Source organism: Phyllobates terribilis, unplaced genomic scaffold (genome assembly GCF_046119375.1).
Source record: "Phyllobates terribilis strain yellow unplaced genomic scaffold, ASM4611937v1 Scaffold_4__5_contigs__length_816908805, whole genome shotgun sequence".
Classification (NCBI taxonomy): Eukaryota; Metazoa; Chordata; class Amphibia; order Anura; family Dendrobatidae; genus Phyllobates; species Phyllobates terribilis.
In genome coordinates this window covers 599,080,189-599,096,699 of record NW_027362764.1, presented here as the reverse complement: position 1 = coordinate 599,096,699, position 16,511 = coordinate 599,080,189, and the positions used below count along the sequence as shown (strand labels likewise).

The 16,511-nt window shown below is 43.4% G+C and overlaps 1 protein-coding gene across 1 annotated transcript in view; it reads left to right on the top strand.

Moving 5' to 3' along the window:
* Positions 1–16,511, top strand: part of B4GALT6 (beta-1,4-galactosyltransferase 6) — a 94,854-nt gene that overhangs the window by 65,401 nt on the left and 12,942 nt on the right. Inside the window, exons 4-5 of the mRNA XM_073679204.1 lie at positions 3,425–3,546; positions 9,151–9,267. Coding sequence (XP_073535305.1) covers positions 3,425–3,546; positions 9,151–9,267 — 239 coding nt within the window. The remainder of the gene's footprint in view (positions 1–3,424; positions 3,547–9,150; positions 9,268–16,511) is intronic.

Sequence of the window (16,511 nt, the reverse complement as noted above, 5' to 3'; positions counted from 1 at the left end):
GGGTGGAGGTGTGAGTTACATATTGGAGGGATGTCCTAATTGAGCAGCGCTAGGTTGTGAGGTGGACGTGTGAGTTACATATTGGAGGGATGTCCTAATTGAGCAGCGCTAGGTTGTGAGGTGGAGGTGTGAGTTACATATTGGAGGGATGTCCTAATTGAGCAGCGCTAGGTTGTGAGGTGGAGATGTGAGTTACATATTGGAGGGATGTCCTAATTGAGCAGCGCTAGGTTGTGAGGGTGGAGGTGTGAGTTACATATTGGAGGGATGTCCTAATTGAGCAGCGCTAGGTTGTGAGGTGGAGGTGTGAGTTACATATAGGAGGGATGTCCTAATTGAGCGGCGCCATGTTGTGAGGTGGAGGTGTGAGTTACATATTGGAGGGATGTCCTAATTGAGCAGCGCTAGGTTGTGAGGGTGGAGGTGTGAGTTACATATTGGAGGGATGTCCTAATTGAGCAGCGCTAGGTTGTGAGGTGGAGGTGTGAGTTACATATAGGAGGGATGTCCTAATTGAGCGGCGCCATGTTGTGAGGTGGAGGTGTGAGTTACATATTGGAGGGATGTCCTAATTGAGCAGCGCTAGGTTGTGAGGGTGGAGGTGTGAGTTACATATTGGAGGGATGTCCTAATTGAGCAGTGCTAGGTTGTGAGGTGGAGGTGTGAGTTACATATAGGAGGGATGTCCTAATTGAGCGGCGCCATGTTGTGAGGTGGAGGTGTGAGTTACATATTGGAGGGATGTCCTAATTGAGCAGCGCTAGGTTGTGAGGTAGAGGTGTGAGTTACATATTGGAGGGATGTCCTAATTGAGCAGCGCTAGGTTGTGAGGTGGAGGTGTGAGTTACATATAGGAGGGATGTCCTAATTGAGCGGCGCCATGTTGTGAGGTGGAGGTGTGAGTTACATATTGGAGGGATGTCCTAATTGAGCAGCGCTAGGTTGTGAGGGTGGAGGTGTGAGTTACATATTGGAGGGATGTCCTAATTGAGCAGCGCTAGGTTGTGAGGTGGAGGTGTGAGTTACATATAGGAGGGATGTCCTAATTGAGCAGCGCTAGGTTGTGAGGTGGAGGTGTGAGTTACATATTGGAGGGATGTCCTAATTGAGCAGCGCTAGGTTGTGAGGTGGAGGTGTGAGTTACATATTGGAGGGATGTCCTAATTGAGCAGCGCTAGGTTGTGAGGGTGGAGGTGTGAGTTACATATTGGAGGGATGTCCTAATTGAGCAGCGCTAGGTTGTGAGGTGGAGGTGTGAGTTACATATTGGAGGGATGTCCTAATTGAGCAGCGCTAGGTTGTGAGGTAGAGGTGTGAGTTACATATTGGAGGGATGTCCTAATTGAGCAGCGCTAGGTTGTGAGGTGGAGGTGTGAGTTACATATTGGAGGGATGTCCTAATTGAGCAGTGCTAGGTTGTGAGGTGGAGGTGTGAGTTACATATTGGAGGGATGTCCTAATTGAGCGGCGCCATGTTGTGAGGTGGAGGTGTGAGTTACATATTGGAGGGATGTCCTAATTGAGCAGCGCTAGGTTGTGAGGTAGAGGTGTGAGTTACATATTGGAGGGATGTCCTAATTGAGCGGCGCCATGTTGTGAGGTGGAGGTGTGAGTTACATATTGGAGGGATGTCCTAATTGAGCAGCGCTAGGTTGTGAGGTGGAGGTGTGAGTTACATATTGGAGGGATGTCCTAATTGAGCGGCGCCATGTTGTGAGGTGGAGGTGTGAGTTACATATTGGAGGGATGTCCTAATTGAGCAGCGCTAGGTTGTGAGGTAGAGGTGTGCGTTACATATTGGAGGGATGTCCTAATTGAGCAGCGCTAGGTTGTGAGGTGGAGGTGTGAGTTACATATTGGAGGGATGTCCTAATTGAGCAGCGCTAGGTTGTGAGGTGGAGGTGTGAGTTACATATTGGAGGGATGTCCTAATTGAGCGGCGCCATGTTGTGAGGTGGAGGTGTGAGTTGCATATTGGAGGGATGTCCTAATTGAGCAGCGCTAGGTTGTGAGGTAGAGGTGTGAGTTACATATTGGAGGGATGTCCTAATTGAGCAGCGCTAGGTTGTGAGGTGGAGGTGTGAGTTACATATTGGAGGGATGTCCTAATTGAGCAGCGCTAGGTTGTGAGGTAGAGGTGTGCGTTACATATTGGAGGGATGTCCTAATTGAGCAGCGCTAGGTTGTGAGGTGGAGGTGTGAGTTACATATTGGAGGGATGTCCTAATTGAGCAGCGCTAGGTTGTGAGGTGGAGGTGTGAGTTACATATTGGAGGGATGTCCTAATTGAGCGGCGCCATGTTGTGAGGTGGAGGTGTGAGTTGCATATTGGAGGGATGTCCTAATTGAGCAGCGCTAGGTTGTGAGGTAGAGGTGTGAGTTACATATTGGAGGGATGTCCTAATTGAGCGGCGCCATGTTGTGAGGTGGAGGTGTGAGTTACATATTGGAGGGATGTCCTAATTGAGCAGCGCTAGGTTGTGAGGTAGAGGTGTGAGTTACATATTGGAGGGATGTCCTAATTGAGCGGCGCCATGTTGTGAGGTGGAGGTGTGAGTTACATATTGGAGGGATGTCCTAATTGAGCAGCGCTAGGTTGTGAGGTGGAGGTGTGAGTTACATATTGGAGGGATGTCCTAATTGAGCGGCGCCATGTTGTGAGGTGGAGGTGTGAGTTACATATTGGAGGGATGTCCTAATTGAGCAGCGCTAGGTTGTGAGGTAGAGGTGTGCGTTACATATTGGAGGGATGTCCTAATTGAGCAGCGCTAGGTTGTGAGGTGGAGGTGTGAGTTACATATTGGAGGGATGTCCTAATTGAGCGGCGCCATGTTGTGAGGTGGAGGTGTGAGTTGCATATTGGAGGGATGTCCTAATTGAGCAGCGCTAGGTTGTGAGGTAGAGGTGTGCGTTACATATTGGAGGGATGTCCTAATTGAGCAGCGCTAGGTTGTGAGGTGGAGGTGTGAGTTACATATTGGAGGGATGTCCTAATTGAGCGGCGCCATGTTGTGAGGTGGAGGTGTGAGTTACATATTGGAGGGATGTCCTAATTGAGCAGCGCTAGGTTGTGAGGTAGAGGTGTGAGTTACATATTGGAGGGATGTCCTAATTGAGCAGCGCTAGGTTGTGAGGTAGAGGTGTGAGTTACATGCCCAGTTTCCGTCCGTTGTGACGGCTGTCTTCTGGTGGCTATAATGATGGCTGCTGCAAATTTCAGTGCCCTGTAGCTTCCCTCTCTTATTATAAAGCAGCTCATAAAAATATTAGTTTCTAATAAAATGACTAATTTACAAGCATAGGCTTTTATTTGCCTCACCTAAGGTAAACTCCTTATCAAGAGCACAAACCCATGCTATAAAATGAAGACGGGCAAAAACGTTGTGAAATCTCAACTACTCATTGCAATTGTTCTTCACTGCAGGTGGCCCCACGGACATCAATATGAGTGAGATCACGTTAGAAGAAATTCACCAGCAATTCTCTGCCATGAATATTGGGCCAGGAGGGCATTGGAAACCTACAGACTGCACTCCTCGCTGGAAGGTGAGATGACGTGGAAAGATGGCGGCTCTGTAACTGACTGCTCATCACTCCCCAATATCCGCTCCGCAGCCAAAAGAAATTATACCAGTTGGCAACTACACAAACGGCATATGAGCAAATTACAGTGCGATGTGAGCCATTAAGTATGTGCTGTCAGATTGCCCACCTACACATGGGTTATAAGTGGGAATCGCTTCACTTATGACAGCAGTGCGGAATAGAAAGAGAGCTTCACGTTTGGCAGCGCAGTTTATTGCTGTGTGCGTAGTCGCACGCTGCTCATTTTCAGCTGATAGAATAAACTTGTGCAAAATCTGGATAATATAAGGCAGGAGTGACGCAGTACGTTATAATCAAGGGCAAAGTACAGGTGATCTTCTGCACAGAAGGCTTTTATATACACCTAGTGGAGGTTCTGATCAGACAAGTCTTATTTTCCTAGCGCCGGTTACAGATTACCGATAGGTTCCTGATTGATTGCTGTGGCCAATACAGCTGTTTTTCCCTTGCATAAAATTTAATAAATAACCCATTATCTTTTGCACTAAGACACTTGCTGAAAATTCTGCTTTTATGAAGTGGAGAAATTGCCCCATATATATATATATATTACACACACACACACACGAGTATCCGTATATTGGCCCAACATGTGCGAAATGGAGAGTTTATAATTCACTGTTAACACGGGGAATTCACAAAGCTCAGATGTTCATGGAGCTGTATGGAGTAAGAAATCCTTTAGTTACTTACCGCCCCTCATTGTGATGTTCGAATTATTCTCTTCTGTTCCCGAGTTACAAAAATATGGCTGCCTACTTCCAAAAAACAAGCCCGCACCTATTCACTGGCTCCATCTGGTGTTGGTACTGTGCCCCGTTGAGGTTCAGGGGCAGAGCTGCAATACCAAACCCAATTTGAACGTGTGTGGTGTGATTTTGGAGGAACGTTTGGACAACTCCTTTACTTGCATAGTATAGTTTTGGTATTAAGACCTCTTCTTTTTTTATTTATTTTTTTTATTTTTTTGTAGATCTAGACTCCACAAAAATAGAATTTTGCACTGTATACTTGACTAAGAAAACATAATGCAAAAAAGGTCTTTAAAAGAGGTTTTTGGTTTCAGTAAACCCCAATCTCTGCTGCATTTTTTATTTTTTTTTAACAAACAACAAAAGCAAACTAACTTTACTGTCCCTCACCAGGTGTAACGCTTAGTCCCTGCTGCTCCTCCCGGGGAGTGCCATTGTGTGCAGAGCTGACGGCACGTTGCGGCCAGTAACGGAGCTCAGTGGCTCTACTGGAGTTGATGACATGACGTGCTCAGTAACCGCTGAGCTCACCCATTTGGTTGCAATAGTGTCAGCGCTGCAGACAATAACAGTCACCAGGAGCAGCGGCAGAGACTCAGTGCTGGACCCGAGGAGGGTGAGTAAAGTACAGTTTGTTTAAAACATAAAAATTGCAGTTGAGGGATAGCGGTTTCCTGAAACTGGAAAACTCTTTTTAAGGACTGCCAGTTATACAAACCGGCGTTGCTGTGTATGATGGCTGTCATCATGCCCAGTGTCACTGCCAGCACATGGCCATAACCTAAAAGATTTTCCATACATGCCAAAGTCTGGGGCAATTGTTGGATGAACGGTTTGCCTTAGCAACTTATCAGTACCCCATTGGGTGGGTGCAGGGTACCCCCTCACTATTTCAAACCACTTAGGTACTGTGGTTGCTATATAATAAAACTGTCACCCCCAAGTGATGGCACAGCTCCTGTGCTGTAATGGTACGGCAACTCGCAGAAAACTGCATAGTTCTCGTGTCCTACTATTATGGCTGATGGTGTTAAGGGGTTAAATTAGATTTGCTGGGATCCCCCATACTGTGTATTAATAGAGAAGCCCCCATTGGCAGCAGAGGTTTAGTGGCATGCTGATTTCTTGTTTGCCCTTTTGCTGTCCACATTAGATCTCTGTTGGTCGGAGCCAGTTCCCCATTGAATCCATTGAAAGCGCTGAGGTCGCAGTACCTGGTCTCCCATGGCCGACTGAACAGTAGTGGATGGTTTCTTCAGCCTCACAACCATGTATTGGGCTGATGTAAAGTCCGTAAAACGGAGACGGACATGTTTTTTCAGTCTCCTGGAGCGTAGACCCATATGGTGGCATACCATTAGTCCTACCAGTGTGTGCTCACCGTTATGCATCCGTCACCCACCAGCTGCAGTCTCCATTCATAAGCAGAGGTGTAATTGTGTCCTGTAAAATGTACTGCATAGCAAGCATAATGATGAAAATGGTGGTCATTATGTAATCCGAAAATGTTTCCAATGAGCATGGTAATTACAATGAGGCACTCAAGATTTTACTGCAGCTTCATTCTTACTGAGCTTATACTTGGTGACGGAAAGCATGCTGAGCTTGTAGAAAATCCGTTAATATCCCTCTTGGCTTTTATACAAGGTTGCACGAGGAAATGGATGTGCAACTCACGGCTGAGGCCTTACCCACGGCTCGGTGCGTAATATGGGACCAGGCCAGATGAGAGCGGCTCCCATCAGCTGTTACCATACAGATATCTGGACTTAGCGCTGTTGTTGCTGCTCGCAGCCGTACTGCACATTTTATGAGAACAAATTGCCTTTACACAATTTACCGTTTATCTGTCATATTCCCCTCTAATAATCCAGGGAAGGTCTTAGTATAAGTATTTGATCCGTCTTTGCATTAATCTGATTTTTGATGTCACAATCCCGGTCATAAAATGAATTATTTATAAAGCACGTCTGTATTTTGTGGCTTTTTACCGCTGATGTTTAATAAATATTACTTTGTGGTTTTGGCTGTAGTAAAAACTGGTCATTTCCTGAGCAAAGTGTGATTGGTAATCTGGGTCCTCTGAGCCAAAATTCCGTATTAATAATCCCTGAATTATTGTTTTCTTTATATGATGGTAAAAGACATATTTTATGTTCTGATAAAACCATTGTATCCATTATTTGCCTTCAATTCAGTTGCAATTTTATCTTTACCCAACTAATCTGAGAAATACTGCATGCAAATTCCAAAAGTCTAGATAAATTACCCTCCATACAGTAAAGCATCAGAGGAACACAATGTGCAACTAAAGGAGCGGCAGTAGTCCAATAAATCTGTCCACCAGAAAATACATCTGGTCACAAGTGTTAGGAATCCAATAAACCTCAGTCTGCTGGAGCCTGATTATGGCAGAAAAGACGGCAATCTAATGCCTATGTCAGTCCCTACATGTCTTCTATTGAGGAATGGAAGAATGGAGCATGTTGGATATAAGAAATAAGAGCCTGTTCACTTCTGTATTGCTTCTTCAGTTTGTAACAGAAGCCACAATATCTGTGCCACTCAGACCCCATTAACTTTTAAAATGGTCCACTATGGTGTCTCATTTCAATGGGAAAAATGCAGATTTGAAAAGGGCTAAATTCTCCACATTGAGTTAAACATTCATGGTCAGCCGGTCAGAGCTTGCATGTTTATAATGAATACGTTTACAACACTCCTTAAACCAACCTATATCAAAATTCTGGGATGCACCCACTTAACTATGAAAAACAGAAATCCCACAGACAGAGGTCATAGGGATTCAAACGGTGCAATTGCTATACCACTATTTTTTTTAAAAAAAAATATTCGTTATTGAACATATTACAATCATGTATGTTTTAATATAAAACGCAAGATTGCCTCAGAGAATGCACAAAGTAAAGAGCCATTTGGTAGAGAATTAGTAACATCCAAATGTCATGCAAGTATAAGCAATAAATAGTTCTACCAAACAGATGCGGGAGCGGCTGTCGATATTATGGTCTAATCATATGTGAAATAATTCCAAAGTGCATAGGGTATATTCCCCCAGGATATAGTCTAGAATCACAATGAATGCCATGGCACCCCCTTGTATACTGAAACAAGTATTAATCAAGTTAGTGAAAAATATATCTATACATGGAGATAGCTTATCCATAAATCAGATGTCCCAAAATACAGACCAATGTCCCAGTACAACACAGTATGGTCTCACCACCAAAATAAAGGGGGAAGTTGAAGTGGAACCATGGACTGTGTATACAATGCGAATAACCATAGAATGCTGAACATATTCAGAGCAGAAATATATATATGGAAAACAAGTGTAAAGAGATTATACATGCAAACCTGCAAGAGAAAGGCTTACCTAGTGCTGTCCCAAGCCCCCACTGGCGTTTCACCCTGCTTCATCACGCCCCCTGAGGCCATATTGCTTTTTATTACTATTGTGTATATTTTAATATATGTTCAATAAAGAATATTTTTTAATAAATGGTGACGTAGCAATTGCACTGTTTGAATCCCTATGACCTCGGTCTGTGGGATTTTTGTCTTTCATTGTTTATAATGAAGTCAGATGAGGGTTGAAGACTGAATGAACATGTGGATAATTGCATTTAATGACTATAGGCAGAATATTGTAAAGAAAGATTAGAAGGACGATGCATTGTCTACAGACCTGAAGTAGTCCCATGTGGGCAAGCAATACTGACCATTTACTCAACAGTAGAAATGAAAACTTCAGGAGCATGGAGACGAAATTGTGTGAATATCGGATGAGTTGAGGAGTTGGTTCCAGTACTTGCCCGTAGTCCTTTTAGCCTGGCACAGGACCTCACCTATGAATATCTGTTCAGTTAGAAGAAATGTTTTTAGGGTGTAAGAATCGTAGATGCGTTACCCGATTGTCAGGGACTGATGGCCACATGGTGGCTTGAAATATACAGTCATTTGCCCCAAATTACCATTAATCTTCTGGCATGGGTGTAGAAGATAAAAGGTGCCCAAGTTTACTCCACACTCTGAGCAAAGGTGGAAATATACATAGGCTCTTTGCAAGGTAAAGGTGTGTAAAAAGTAAAATTGGGCTGTATGTATGGGAAACCTATATTTCAACTACCTATTTAGCCTTTGTTGGCCCATGGCTGTATGTCAGTAATCCACTTCAAAAATTGTACTTGTTGCCTTCAGTCATCCAGGTCATTGCGTATTTCAGCCTGTGCAGACTGGGTATGTACACGGAAGTGCGAGGAGTCCTCCTGAAGGCACACACATGACATACTGTCACATACTAATGCTGAGTTTGCCGGCTGTGGTATCGAAGTAAGGCTCCTGCTATTAGAATAGGGATTATTGGCCTTCCCACCATGGGGAACCCCTGCCTCAGAGAGGAGCTTGGTGAGGAAACAAGACAAAGAATTACAGCAAGGTCTCCTTACTATAAAGTGGCTGCTTTTTGTTGTCTGCCTTAAAGGCGGGTAAACGATACTAGAAGCTGGCACTTGCGTATAGACCAATTCAGTGGTCTTGTGTATAACAAGCAAACTATGGTTTCAGGTTTCAGTCACAAGGTTCACCAAGGCATGTCAGATAACGTCATCCGTAGAGGTTTGTGCCTTGTGACACCCCAAGGACAAAAGCCCGACACATTCCTCTTCATTTTCAGTTACAGTACCAGCAAGTAACTCCGAATTATACGTCACATACTTTATGTAAGTCAGTGGATAATCTTCTTGCTCTTCTACCTCTTGAATGATTACAGGTGGCAATCCTTATTCCATTCCGAAATCGCCATGAACACCTGCCGATCTTCTTCAGGCATCTAATCCCCATGCTCCAGAGGCAGCGCTTAGAGTTCTCCTTCTATGTCATTGAGCAGGTAAGCTCCATCTTCAGTTTTCTGTAAGTTTAACAATTGTATTTTCAGTAACTATTCTACTAGACAGCGAATCAAGGTGCGAAGCTTTATGCGGGTATAAAGCAAAGCTGGCTATCCATGGTTAGATATCTTGCTTTGATGGGTGACACCTCATTCAGGGCTCCACATGGCAAATAAAATAGCCACCAATGCATTTGGAAGTAGTGACAGGAATTTAATGTCCAATCGCCATTTGCAACTAGCTCCACTGACTCGCTGTAATTTTAAGACAATATAAAAAGGAAAAAATTATCTTTCTGCATCTAGCAGTCACAACAGTCTGAGGAAAGTATTTGAGCATATGTACCATACTTTTTCTACTAATTAGAACTTTCCAGGCGGTGTAAAGTGGAGAGGGGTGAATAGCACTAATTTTAGTGCACTAGTGCATAAAAGGGAGGTAATCTATCTTTTATTGTTTTGTCTGCTGCACGTGAATTATACAGATATAGCTTTACAGCTTGCACATTTATATACCCTCTACAGCGTGCACACATGCACGACAGTGCTGCAAGCACATTCATCTCTGCTGTATATATACACGCACAGATCTGCTACACACACACACACACACACACACACACACACACACACACACACACACACACACACACACACACACACACACACACACACACACACACACACACTGTTCTGCTACATACACACGCGCGCGCACACACACACTGTTCTGCTACATACACGCGCGCGCGCGCGCACACACACACTGTTCTGCTACATACACTTTCACACACACACACTGTTCTGCTACATACACGCGCGCACACACACACTGTTCTGCTACATACACGCGCGCGCACACACACACTGTTCTGCTACATACACGCGCGCGCACACACACACTGTTCTGCTACATACACGCGCGCGCACACACACACTGTTCTGCTACATACACGCGCGCGCACACACACACTGTTCTGCTACATACACGTGCGCGCACACACACACTGTTCTGCTACATACACGTGCGCGCACACACACACTGTTCTGCTACATACACGCGCGCACACAGCGCTCTGGAGTGGTGTCATTTTTTTTTTTCAGTACATGGGGCAGGTCTGAAGCAAACAACATGCACTTGAATTGCAGGCTCTAGTTTACCAAATTCAGAGTTCTGTATTTGGTCTCTAAACCTCAATTTCAGTTACGGTACTTACTGGAATTAAGAGGACATAAAGGGTGCCTGCAGACGAGCGTGTGAAGAATATTCTGAGTTTCATCCACTAAACTTGGACGATTTTTTTTCTAATTTTCTTTAGATTTTCATCCATGTGCTATCTGTGTGCAATCCCCTTTCATGCAACTACATTAAAACATGTACATGATCACATACAGTTTCCTAGGTTTATAATAGAAATCTGTCTGTATAAATCAGATGCCAGTCTGTGTGAGATACGATTTTTTTTTTTCTCGCACCCATAGACTTGAATGGATGAGTCTCATCTAAAACACTGATGAAAGTAGTGCATGCTGCAATATTTTATTTTTATTTATTTTTATGTCTCACGGACATTCAGACTGAGAACTGCACTATTAAATAACATAGTAACATAGTTTTTAAGGTCGAAGGAAGACTAAGTCCATCTAGTTCAACCCATAGCCTAACATGTTGATCCAGAGGAAGGCAAAAAAACCCATGTGGCAAACACTAAGCTCCACATTGGGGAAAAAAATTCCTTCCCGACTCCATACGACAATCAGATTAGTTCCCTGGATCAACGCCCTATCAAGGAATCTAGTATTTACCTGTAATATTATACTTTTCAAGAAAGGCATCCATGCCCTTCTTAAATTTTAACAGTGAATCACTCATTACAACATCATGCGGCAGAGAGTTCCATAGTCTCACTGCTCTTACAGTAAAGAATCCCCGTCTGTGATTATGATTAAACCTTCTTTCCTCCAGACGTAGAAGATGCCCCCTTGTCCCCGTCTCAGGCCTCAGAGTAAAAAGATCAGTAGAAAGGTCTTTGTATTGTCCCCTCATATACTTGTACATAGTAATAAGATCACCCCTAAGCCTTCTTTTTTCCACAGTAAATAACCCCAAGTGTAATCACCTGTCTTGGTATTGCAGACCCCCCAGTCCTCTAATAACCTTGGTCGCTCTTCTCTGCACCCGCTCTAGTTCAGCTATGTCTTTCTTATACACCGGAAACCAGAACTGTACACAGTATTCTACGTGTGGTCGCACTAATGACTTGTATAGAGGTAAAATTATGTTCTCGTCATCTATGCCTCTTTTAATGCATCCCATTATTTTATTTGCCTTTGCAGCAGCTGCCTGACACTGGCCACTAAACGTGAGCTTGTCGTCCACCAATACACCCAGGTCTTTTTCAGTTACAGTTTTGCCCAGTGTTTTACAATTAAGCATATAATTATACATTTTATTTCCTCTGTCCAAGTGCATTACCTTACATTTATCCCCATTAAAGCTCATTTGTCATTTATCAGCCCAAGCTTCTAGTTTACATAGATCCTCCTGTAATATAAAATTGTCCTCCTCTGTATTGATTACCCTGCAGAGTTTAGTGTCATCTGCAAATATTGAAATATTACTATGTATTCCCCCTACAAGGTCATTAATAAATATGTTAAAAAGAAGGGGGCCCAATACTGACCCCTGTGGTACCCCACTGTTAACTGAGACCCAGTCTGAGTGTTCTCCATTAATAACCACCCTTTGTTTCCTATCACTGAGCCAATTCTTAACCCACATACATATATTTTCCCCTATCCCCATTGTTCTCATTTTATGTATCAACCTTTTGTGTGGAACCGTATCAAAAGCTTTTGAAAAGTCCATATACACAACATCCACTGCATTTCCTTGGTCCAGTCCCGAACTTGGCTCCTCCTAAAAACTGATCAGATTAGTCTGACAGGAACGGTCCCTCGTAAACCCATGTTGATATTGGGTCATGAGGTTATTCTTCTTCATATACTCTAGTATAGCATCTCTTAGGAAACCCTCCAGGATTTTACCCACAGTAGAGGTTCAGCTTACTGGCCTAGAATTTCCAAGTTCAGTTTTTGTCCCCTTTTTGAATATTTGCAACACATTTGCTATACGCCAGTCCTGTGGTACAGACCCTGTTATTATGGAATCTTTAAAGATTAAAAATAATGGTCTATCTATGACATTACTTAATTCCTGCAGTACTCGCGGGTGTATCCCATCCGGGCCCAGGGATTTGTCAACTTTAGTGATTTTTACACGCCGCCGTACTTCCTGCTGGGTTAAGCAAGTGACATTTACTGGAGAATTTTTGTTATCACTAATCACGTTTTCTGTCATGCGATTTTCTTGTGTAAATACGGTTGAAAAAAAATAATTTAGCATATTGGCTTTTTCCTCATCCACCATTTCACCCAGACTATTTTTAAGGGGGCCAACACTATCATTTTTTAGTTTTTTACTATTTATGTAGTTACAGAATATTTTGGGGTTATTTTTACTTTCTCTGGCAATGATTCTCTCTGCATCCATCTTTGCTGCCTTGATTTGTTTTTTACATAATTTATTTAATTTTCTATATTTATTTAATGCCTCATCACTACCTACTTGCTTTAGTTCTCTAAATGCTTTCTTTTTGTCACTTATTGCGCCCCTTACAGCTCTATTTAGCCATAGTGGTTTCCTCCTATTCCTAGCATGTTTATTCCCTTAGGGTATATATTGTGCACAGGTCCTATTCAGGATGTTAATAAATGTCTCCCATTTGCTTTGTGTAGCTTTATGTCTCAGGATATCGTCCCAGTTTATTGCACTAAGATCATCTCTCAACCGTTGGAAATTTGCCTTCCTGAAGTTTAGTGTCCTTGTAACCCCTCTACTACACATCTTATTAAAGGTTACATGAAAACGTATTATTTTGTGATCACTATTACCCAAGTGACCCCCAACTCGTATATTTGATATGCGGTCTGGCCTATTGGTTAATATTAGGTCTAGCAGTGCCCCCCTTCATGTTGGGTCCTGAACCAGTTGTGAAAGGTAATTGTCCCTCATAGTTGTCAAAAACCTATTACCTTTGCTTGAACTACATGTTTCTGTCCCCCAATGTATTTCAGGGTAGTTGAAGTCTCCCATAATAATGACTTCTCCTTGAGTCGCTGCTTCATATATTTGCTTTACGAGGATATTCTCCTCTACTTCCATTATTTTTGGAGACTTTTATAACAAATCCCTATCAGTAATTTATTATTTTTCCCCCTCCCCTTATCTCCACCCACAGGGACTCTACATTTTCATTAGATTCACATATATCCTCCCGCAAGACAGGTTTTAAAGATGATTTTACATATAAACACCCCCCCCCTCCCCCTCGCTTGTTTGTACGGTCATTTCTGAACAGACTATAGCCCTGTAAATTAACTGCCCAGTCATGGCTCTCGTCCAGCCACGTCTCAGATATCCCTACCATGTCATAATTATTTTCCAACAAAATTAATTATAATTCCTCCATTTTGTTGGTGAGGCTTCTGGCATTAGTGTATGCATTTTATGTATCTCTCTGTACCTCTATTCCTTCTTACTTTATTGACTGTTCTAACCCCACCCCCAATTTCTTTATTTGTGCCCAGGTCACTATCTGCACTATTTTCCCCACCTATAAAATGAATACCCTCCTCCCCAATCCCTAATTTAAACACTCATCCAACCTTCTAGCCATTTTCTCCCCCAGCACAGCTGCACCCTCCCCATTAAGGTGCAGCCGGTCCCTAGCGTAGAGTCTGTAGCCAACTGAGAAGTCGGCCCAGTTCTCCAGGAACCCAAATCCCTCCTTCCTACACCAGTTCTTGAGCCACTTAATTATCTCCCTAATCTCCCGTTGCCTCTCTGGCGTGGCACGTGGTACCGGTAGTATTTCAGAGAATACCACCTTGGAGGTCCTTGCTTTCAGCTTGCAGCCTAATTCCCTGAAATCATCTTTAAGGACCTTCCACCTACCTTTAACTTTGTCATTTGTGCCAATGTGCACCATGACCACTGGGTCCTCACCAGCCCCTCCCAGTAATCTGTCCACCCGATCAGCGATGTGCCGGACTCGAGCGCCAGGTAGGCAGCACACTGTTCGATTATCCCTGTCTTTGTGACAGATTGCCCTATCTGTTCCCCTAATAATTGAGTCCCCCACTACCAGCACCTGCCTGGCCTGCCCTACTCTCCTATTTCCCTCTTTACTGGAGCTGACACTCCTCCAGCTTTCAGGGGACATGCCTTGCTGAAGCAGTGCTACCCCTGTACCGTCACTCCCCTCATCTGCCAACTTTGCAAACTTATTGGGGTGTGCCAGATCAGGACTAGCCTCCCTGGCACTCTTCCCTCTACCCCCCCTTCTGTCACCCAACTAACGGCCTCACTGTCCTGCTGCTCCCGACTACCACCATCCCCCACATCTACCCCAGTGAGCTGCTGCTCAGTGAGCAGCAGACTCCTTTCCATGTTGTCAATGGATCTCAGTGTTGCCAGCTGCTCATTTAGATCCAGTATCTGGGCTTCCAAACGCACAACGTGCACACATCTCGCGCAGCAGTAAGCAACCCCGACCGGCTGTTCAAGGAATGCATACATGTGGCAAGATGTACACTGGATAGCATTGTCAATAATGAAGCTCATTTCCTAATGGGGATTGCAATAGACAGAATGTTAAGTAAAAAGAAAAGTAAAGAATTAATGAAATACAGACAGCAATTCAGTCCAAAGTCCTCCCTTCCAAACTCCCTGAATCCAAAGTCACTGAAAAACAAGTCACACACTTACTTTCGTTCGCACTTACACTCCGGTCACACTCGGCTCATTCACACTCGCAAATTAAGAGATTTAAAGAGTATTTTTTTTTTTTTTCCCTTTTCCAGCAATGCACCCTTCACCTCAATGCACTTCCAAAGGGGTAGGTCAGTGTGATGTCCATGTGATATCCGATTTATCCGTTCGTCTGCTTGCACCCACAGTATGAGGAGGGGAGCCGCAGAGCCCGTTACTGGGTTCTACCTGGGAGGGAAAATTTGGTTGGAATTCATATTGTTGAACACATCAGAGGAGATAGTGACGAGGTCCCACTCATCAGGCTCAAACAGTACATTTTTGCTATCTCCTGTCTTCTCATTTGTTTGTCTTGTACAAACATTGACATTTTCTGCTTTTGTTACACATAAGTTAAAAGCAGGAAGTTAAGGAAGAGAAGTGATACTTACTGTAAAGGTAAAATGCTTATGCAAAGACCACTCCTAATACAGAGTGTAGACTGGTTTAAGCTGAAAGACAGGTTTTGCATCCAATTTGAGGTTTGAGCCCTCCAGACATTATGGAGTTATGACTTCCTTTAAAAAAAAAATTACTGGAAGGAAAGCCTTTGTATGAAATCCATTACTTCATTACCGATAAAAGTTTTGCAACTCCCTCTGAAAAGGGATTTCCATTATTGGTGGCTCTGAAATAAAAGAAGAAAAAAAAAGCAATTTCGTTCATCTGTACTGCTGCCTGCCTATGCCCTGCTACTGTATCCCAGGTTCCTTTTCAGGATTATTTGGAGCTGCACCACTGCAGTCAATCAGTAGTGCAGAGTCCTGACGGTGAGTATTGGTGTTTTTTATTTTTTATTTTTTTACACTATTTTGGAACCATGTGGACAACTAGTGGACCGCTACAGAGCTTTCATATAAAGAGGTTTTTCTGGGATCAGGCACTAGTGCCAGATCAGTAGGGGATCCGCTCTCTGCCCCCCTACTGATCAGCTTGTTTGAAGGTCCACAGTGCTTGGCTGTGAATTGTGGTCTCTTTGTTTAGATTGTACCCTTAGTAATGGCTGTGCTGGATATTACGAAGACTCCAAATACTTGTGCATTTTTATTCTTGTATACCTAAGACACTTTTTTAATTGGTGCTTCCTTTGTTCTTTGCATGACCCTGTAGCACATCAGATTTCTAGAATTAGCTTTGCTTGGTATTGAAGCTTTGCCCCATCCAAACAAAGGAGTCATGGCGCTTGCAAACAGTTGTTCAGTGGTGGTGCTGAGAGTCACCCATAATCATATATGGCTTACCTGTCCTAATGGTACGCCATCCGTTTAATTGAACCGGATGACCCCTTTAAGTTAAGCCCATATGTCACCTGTAATTGGGTCATTTAATTGACTTGTCCTGTTTGTTGGACTCATTTGGAATGACACAAAAG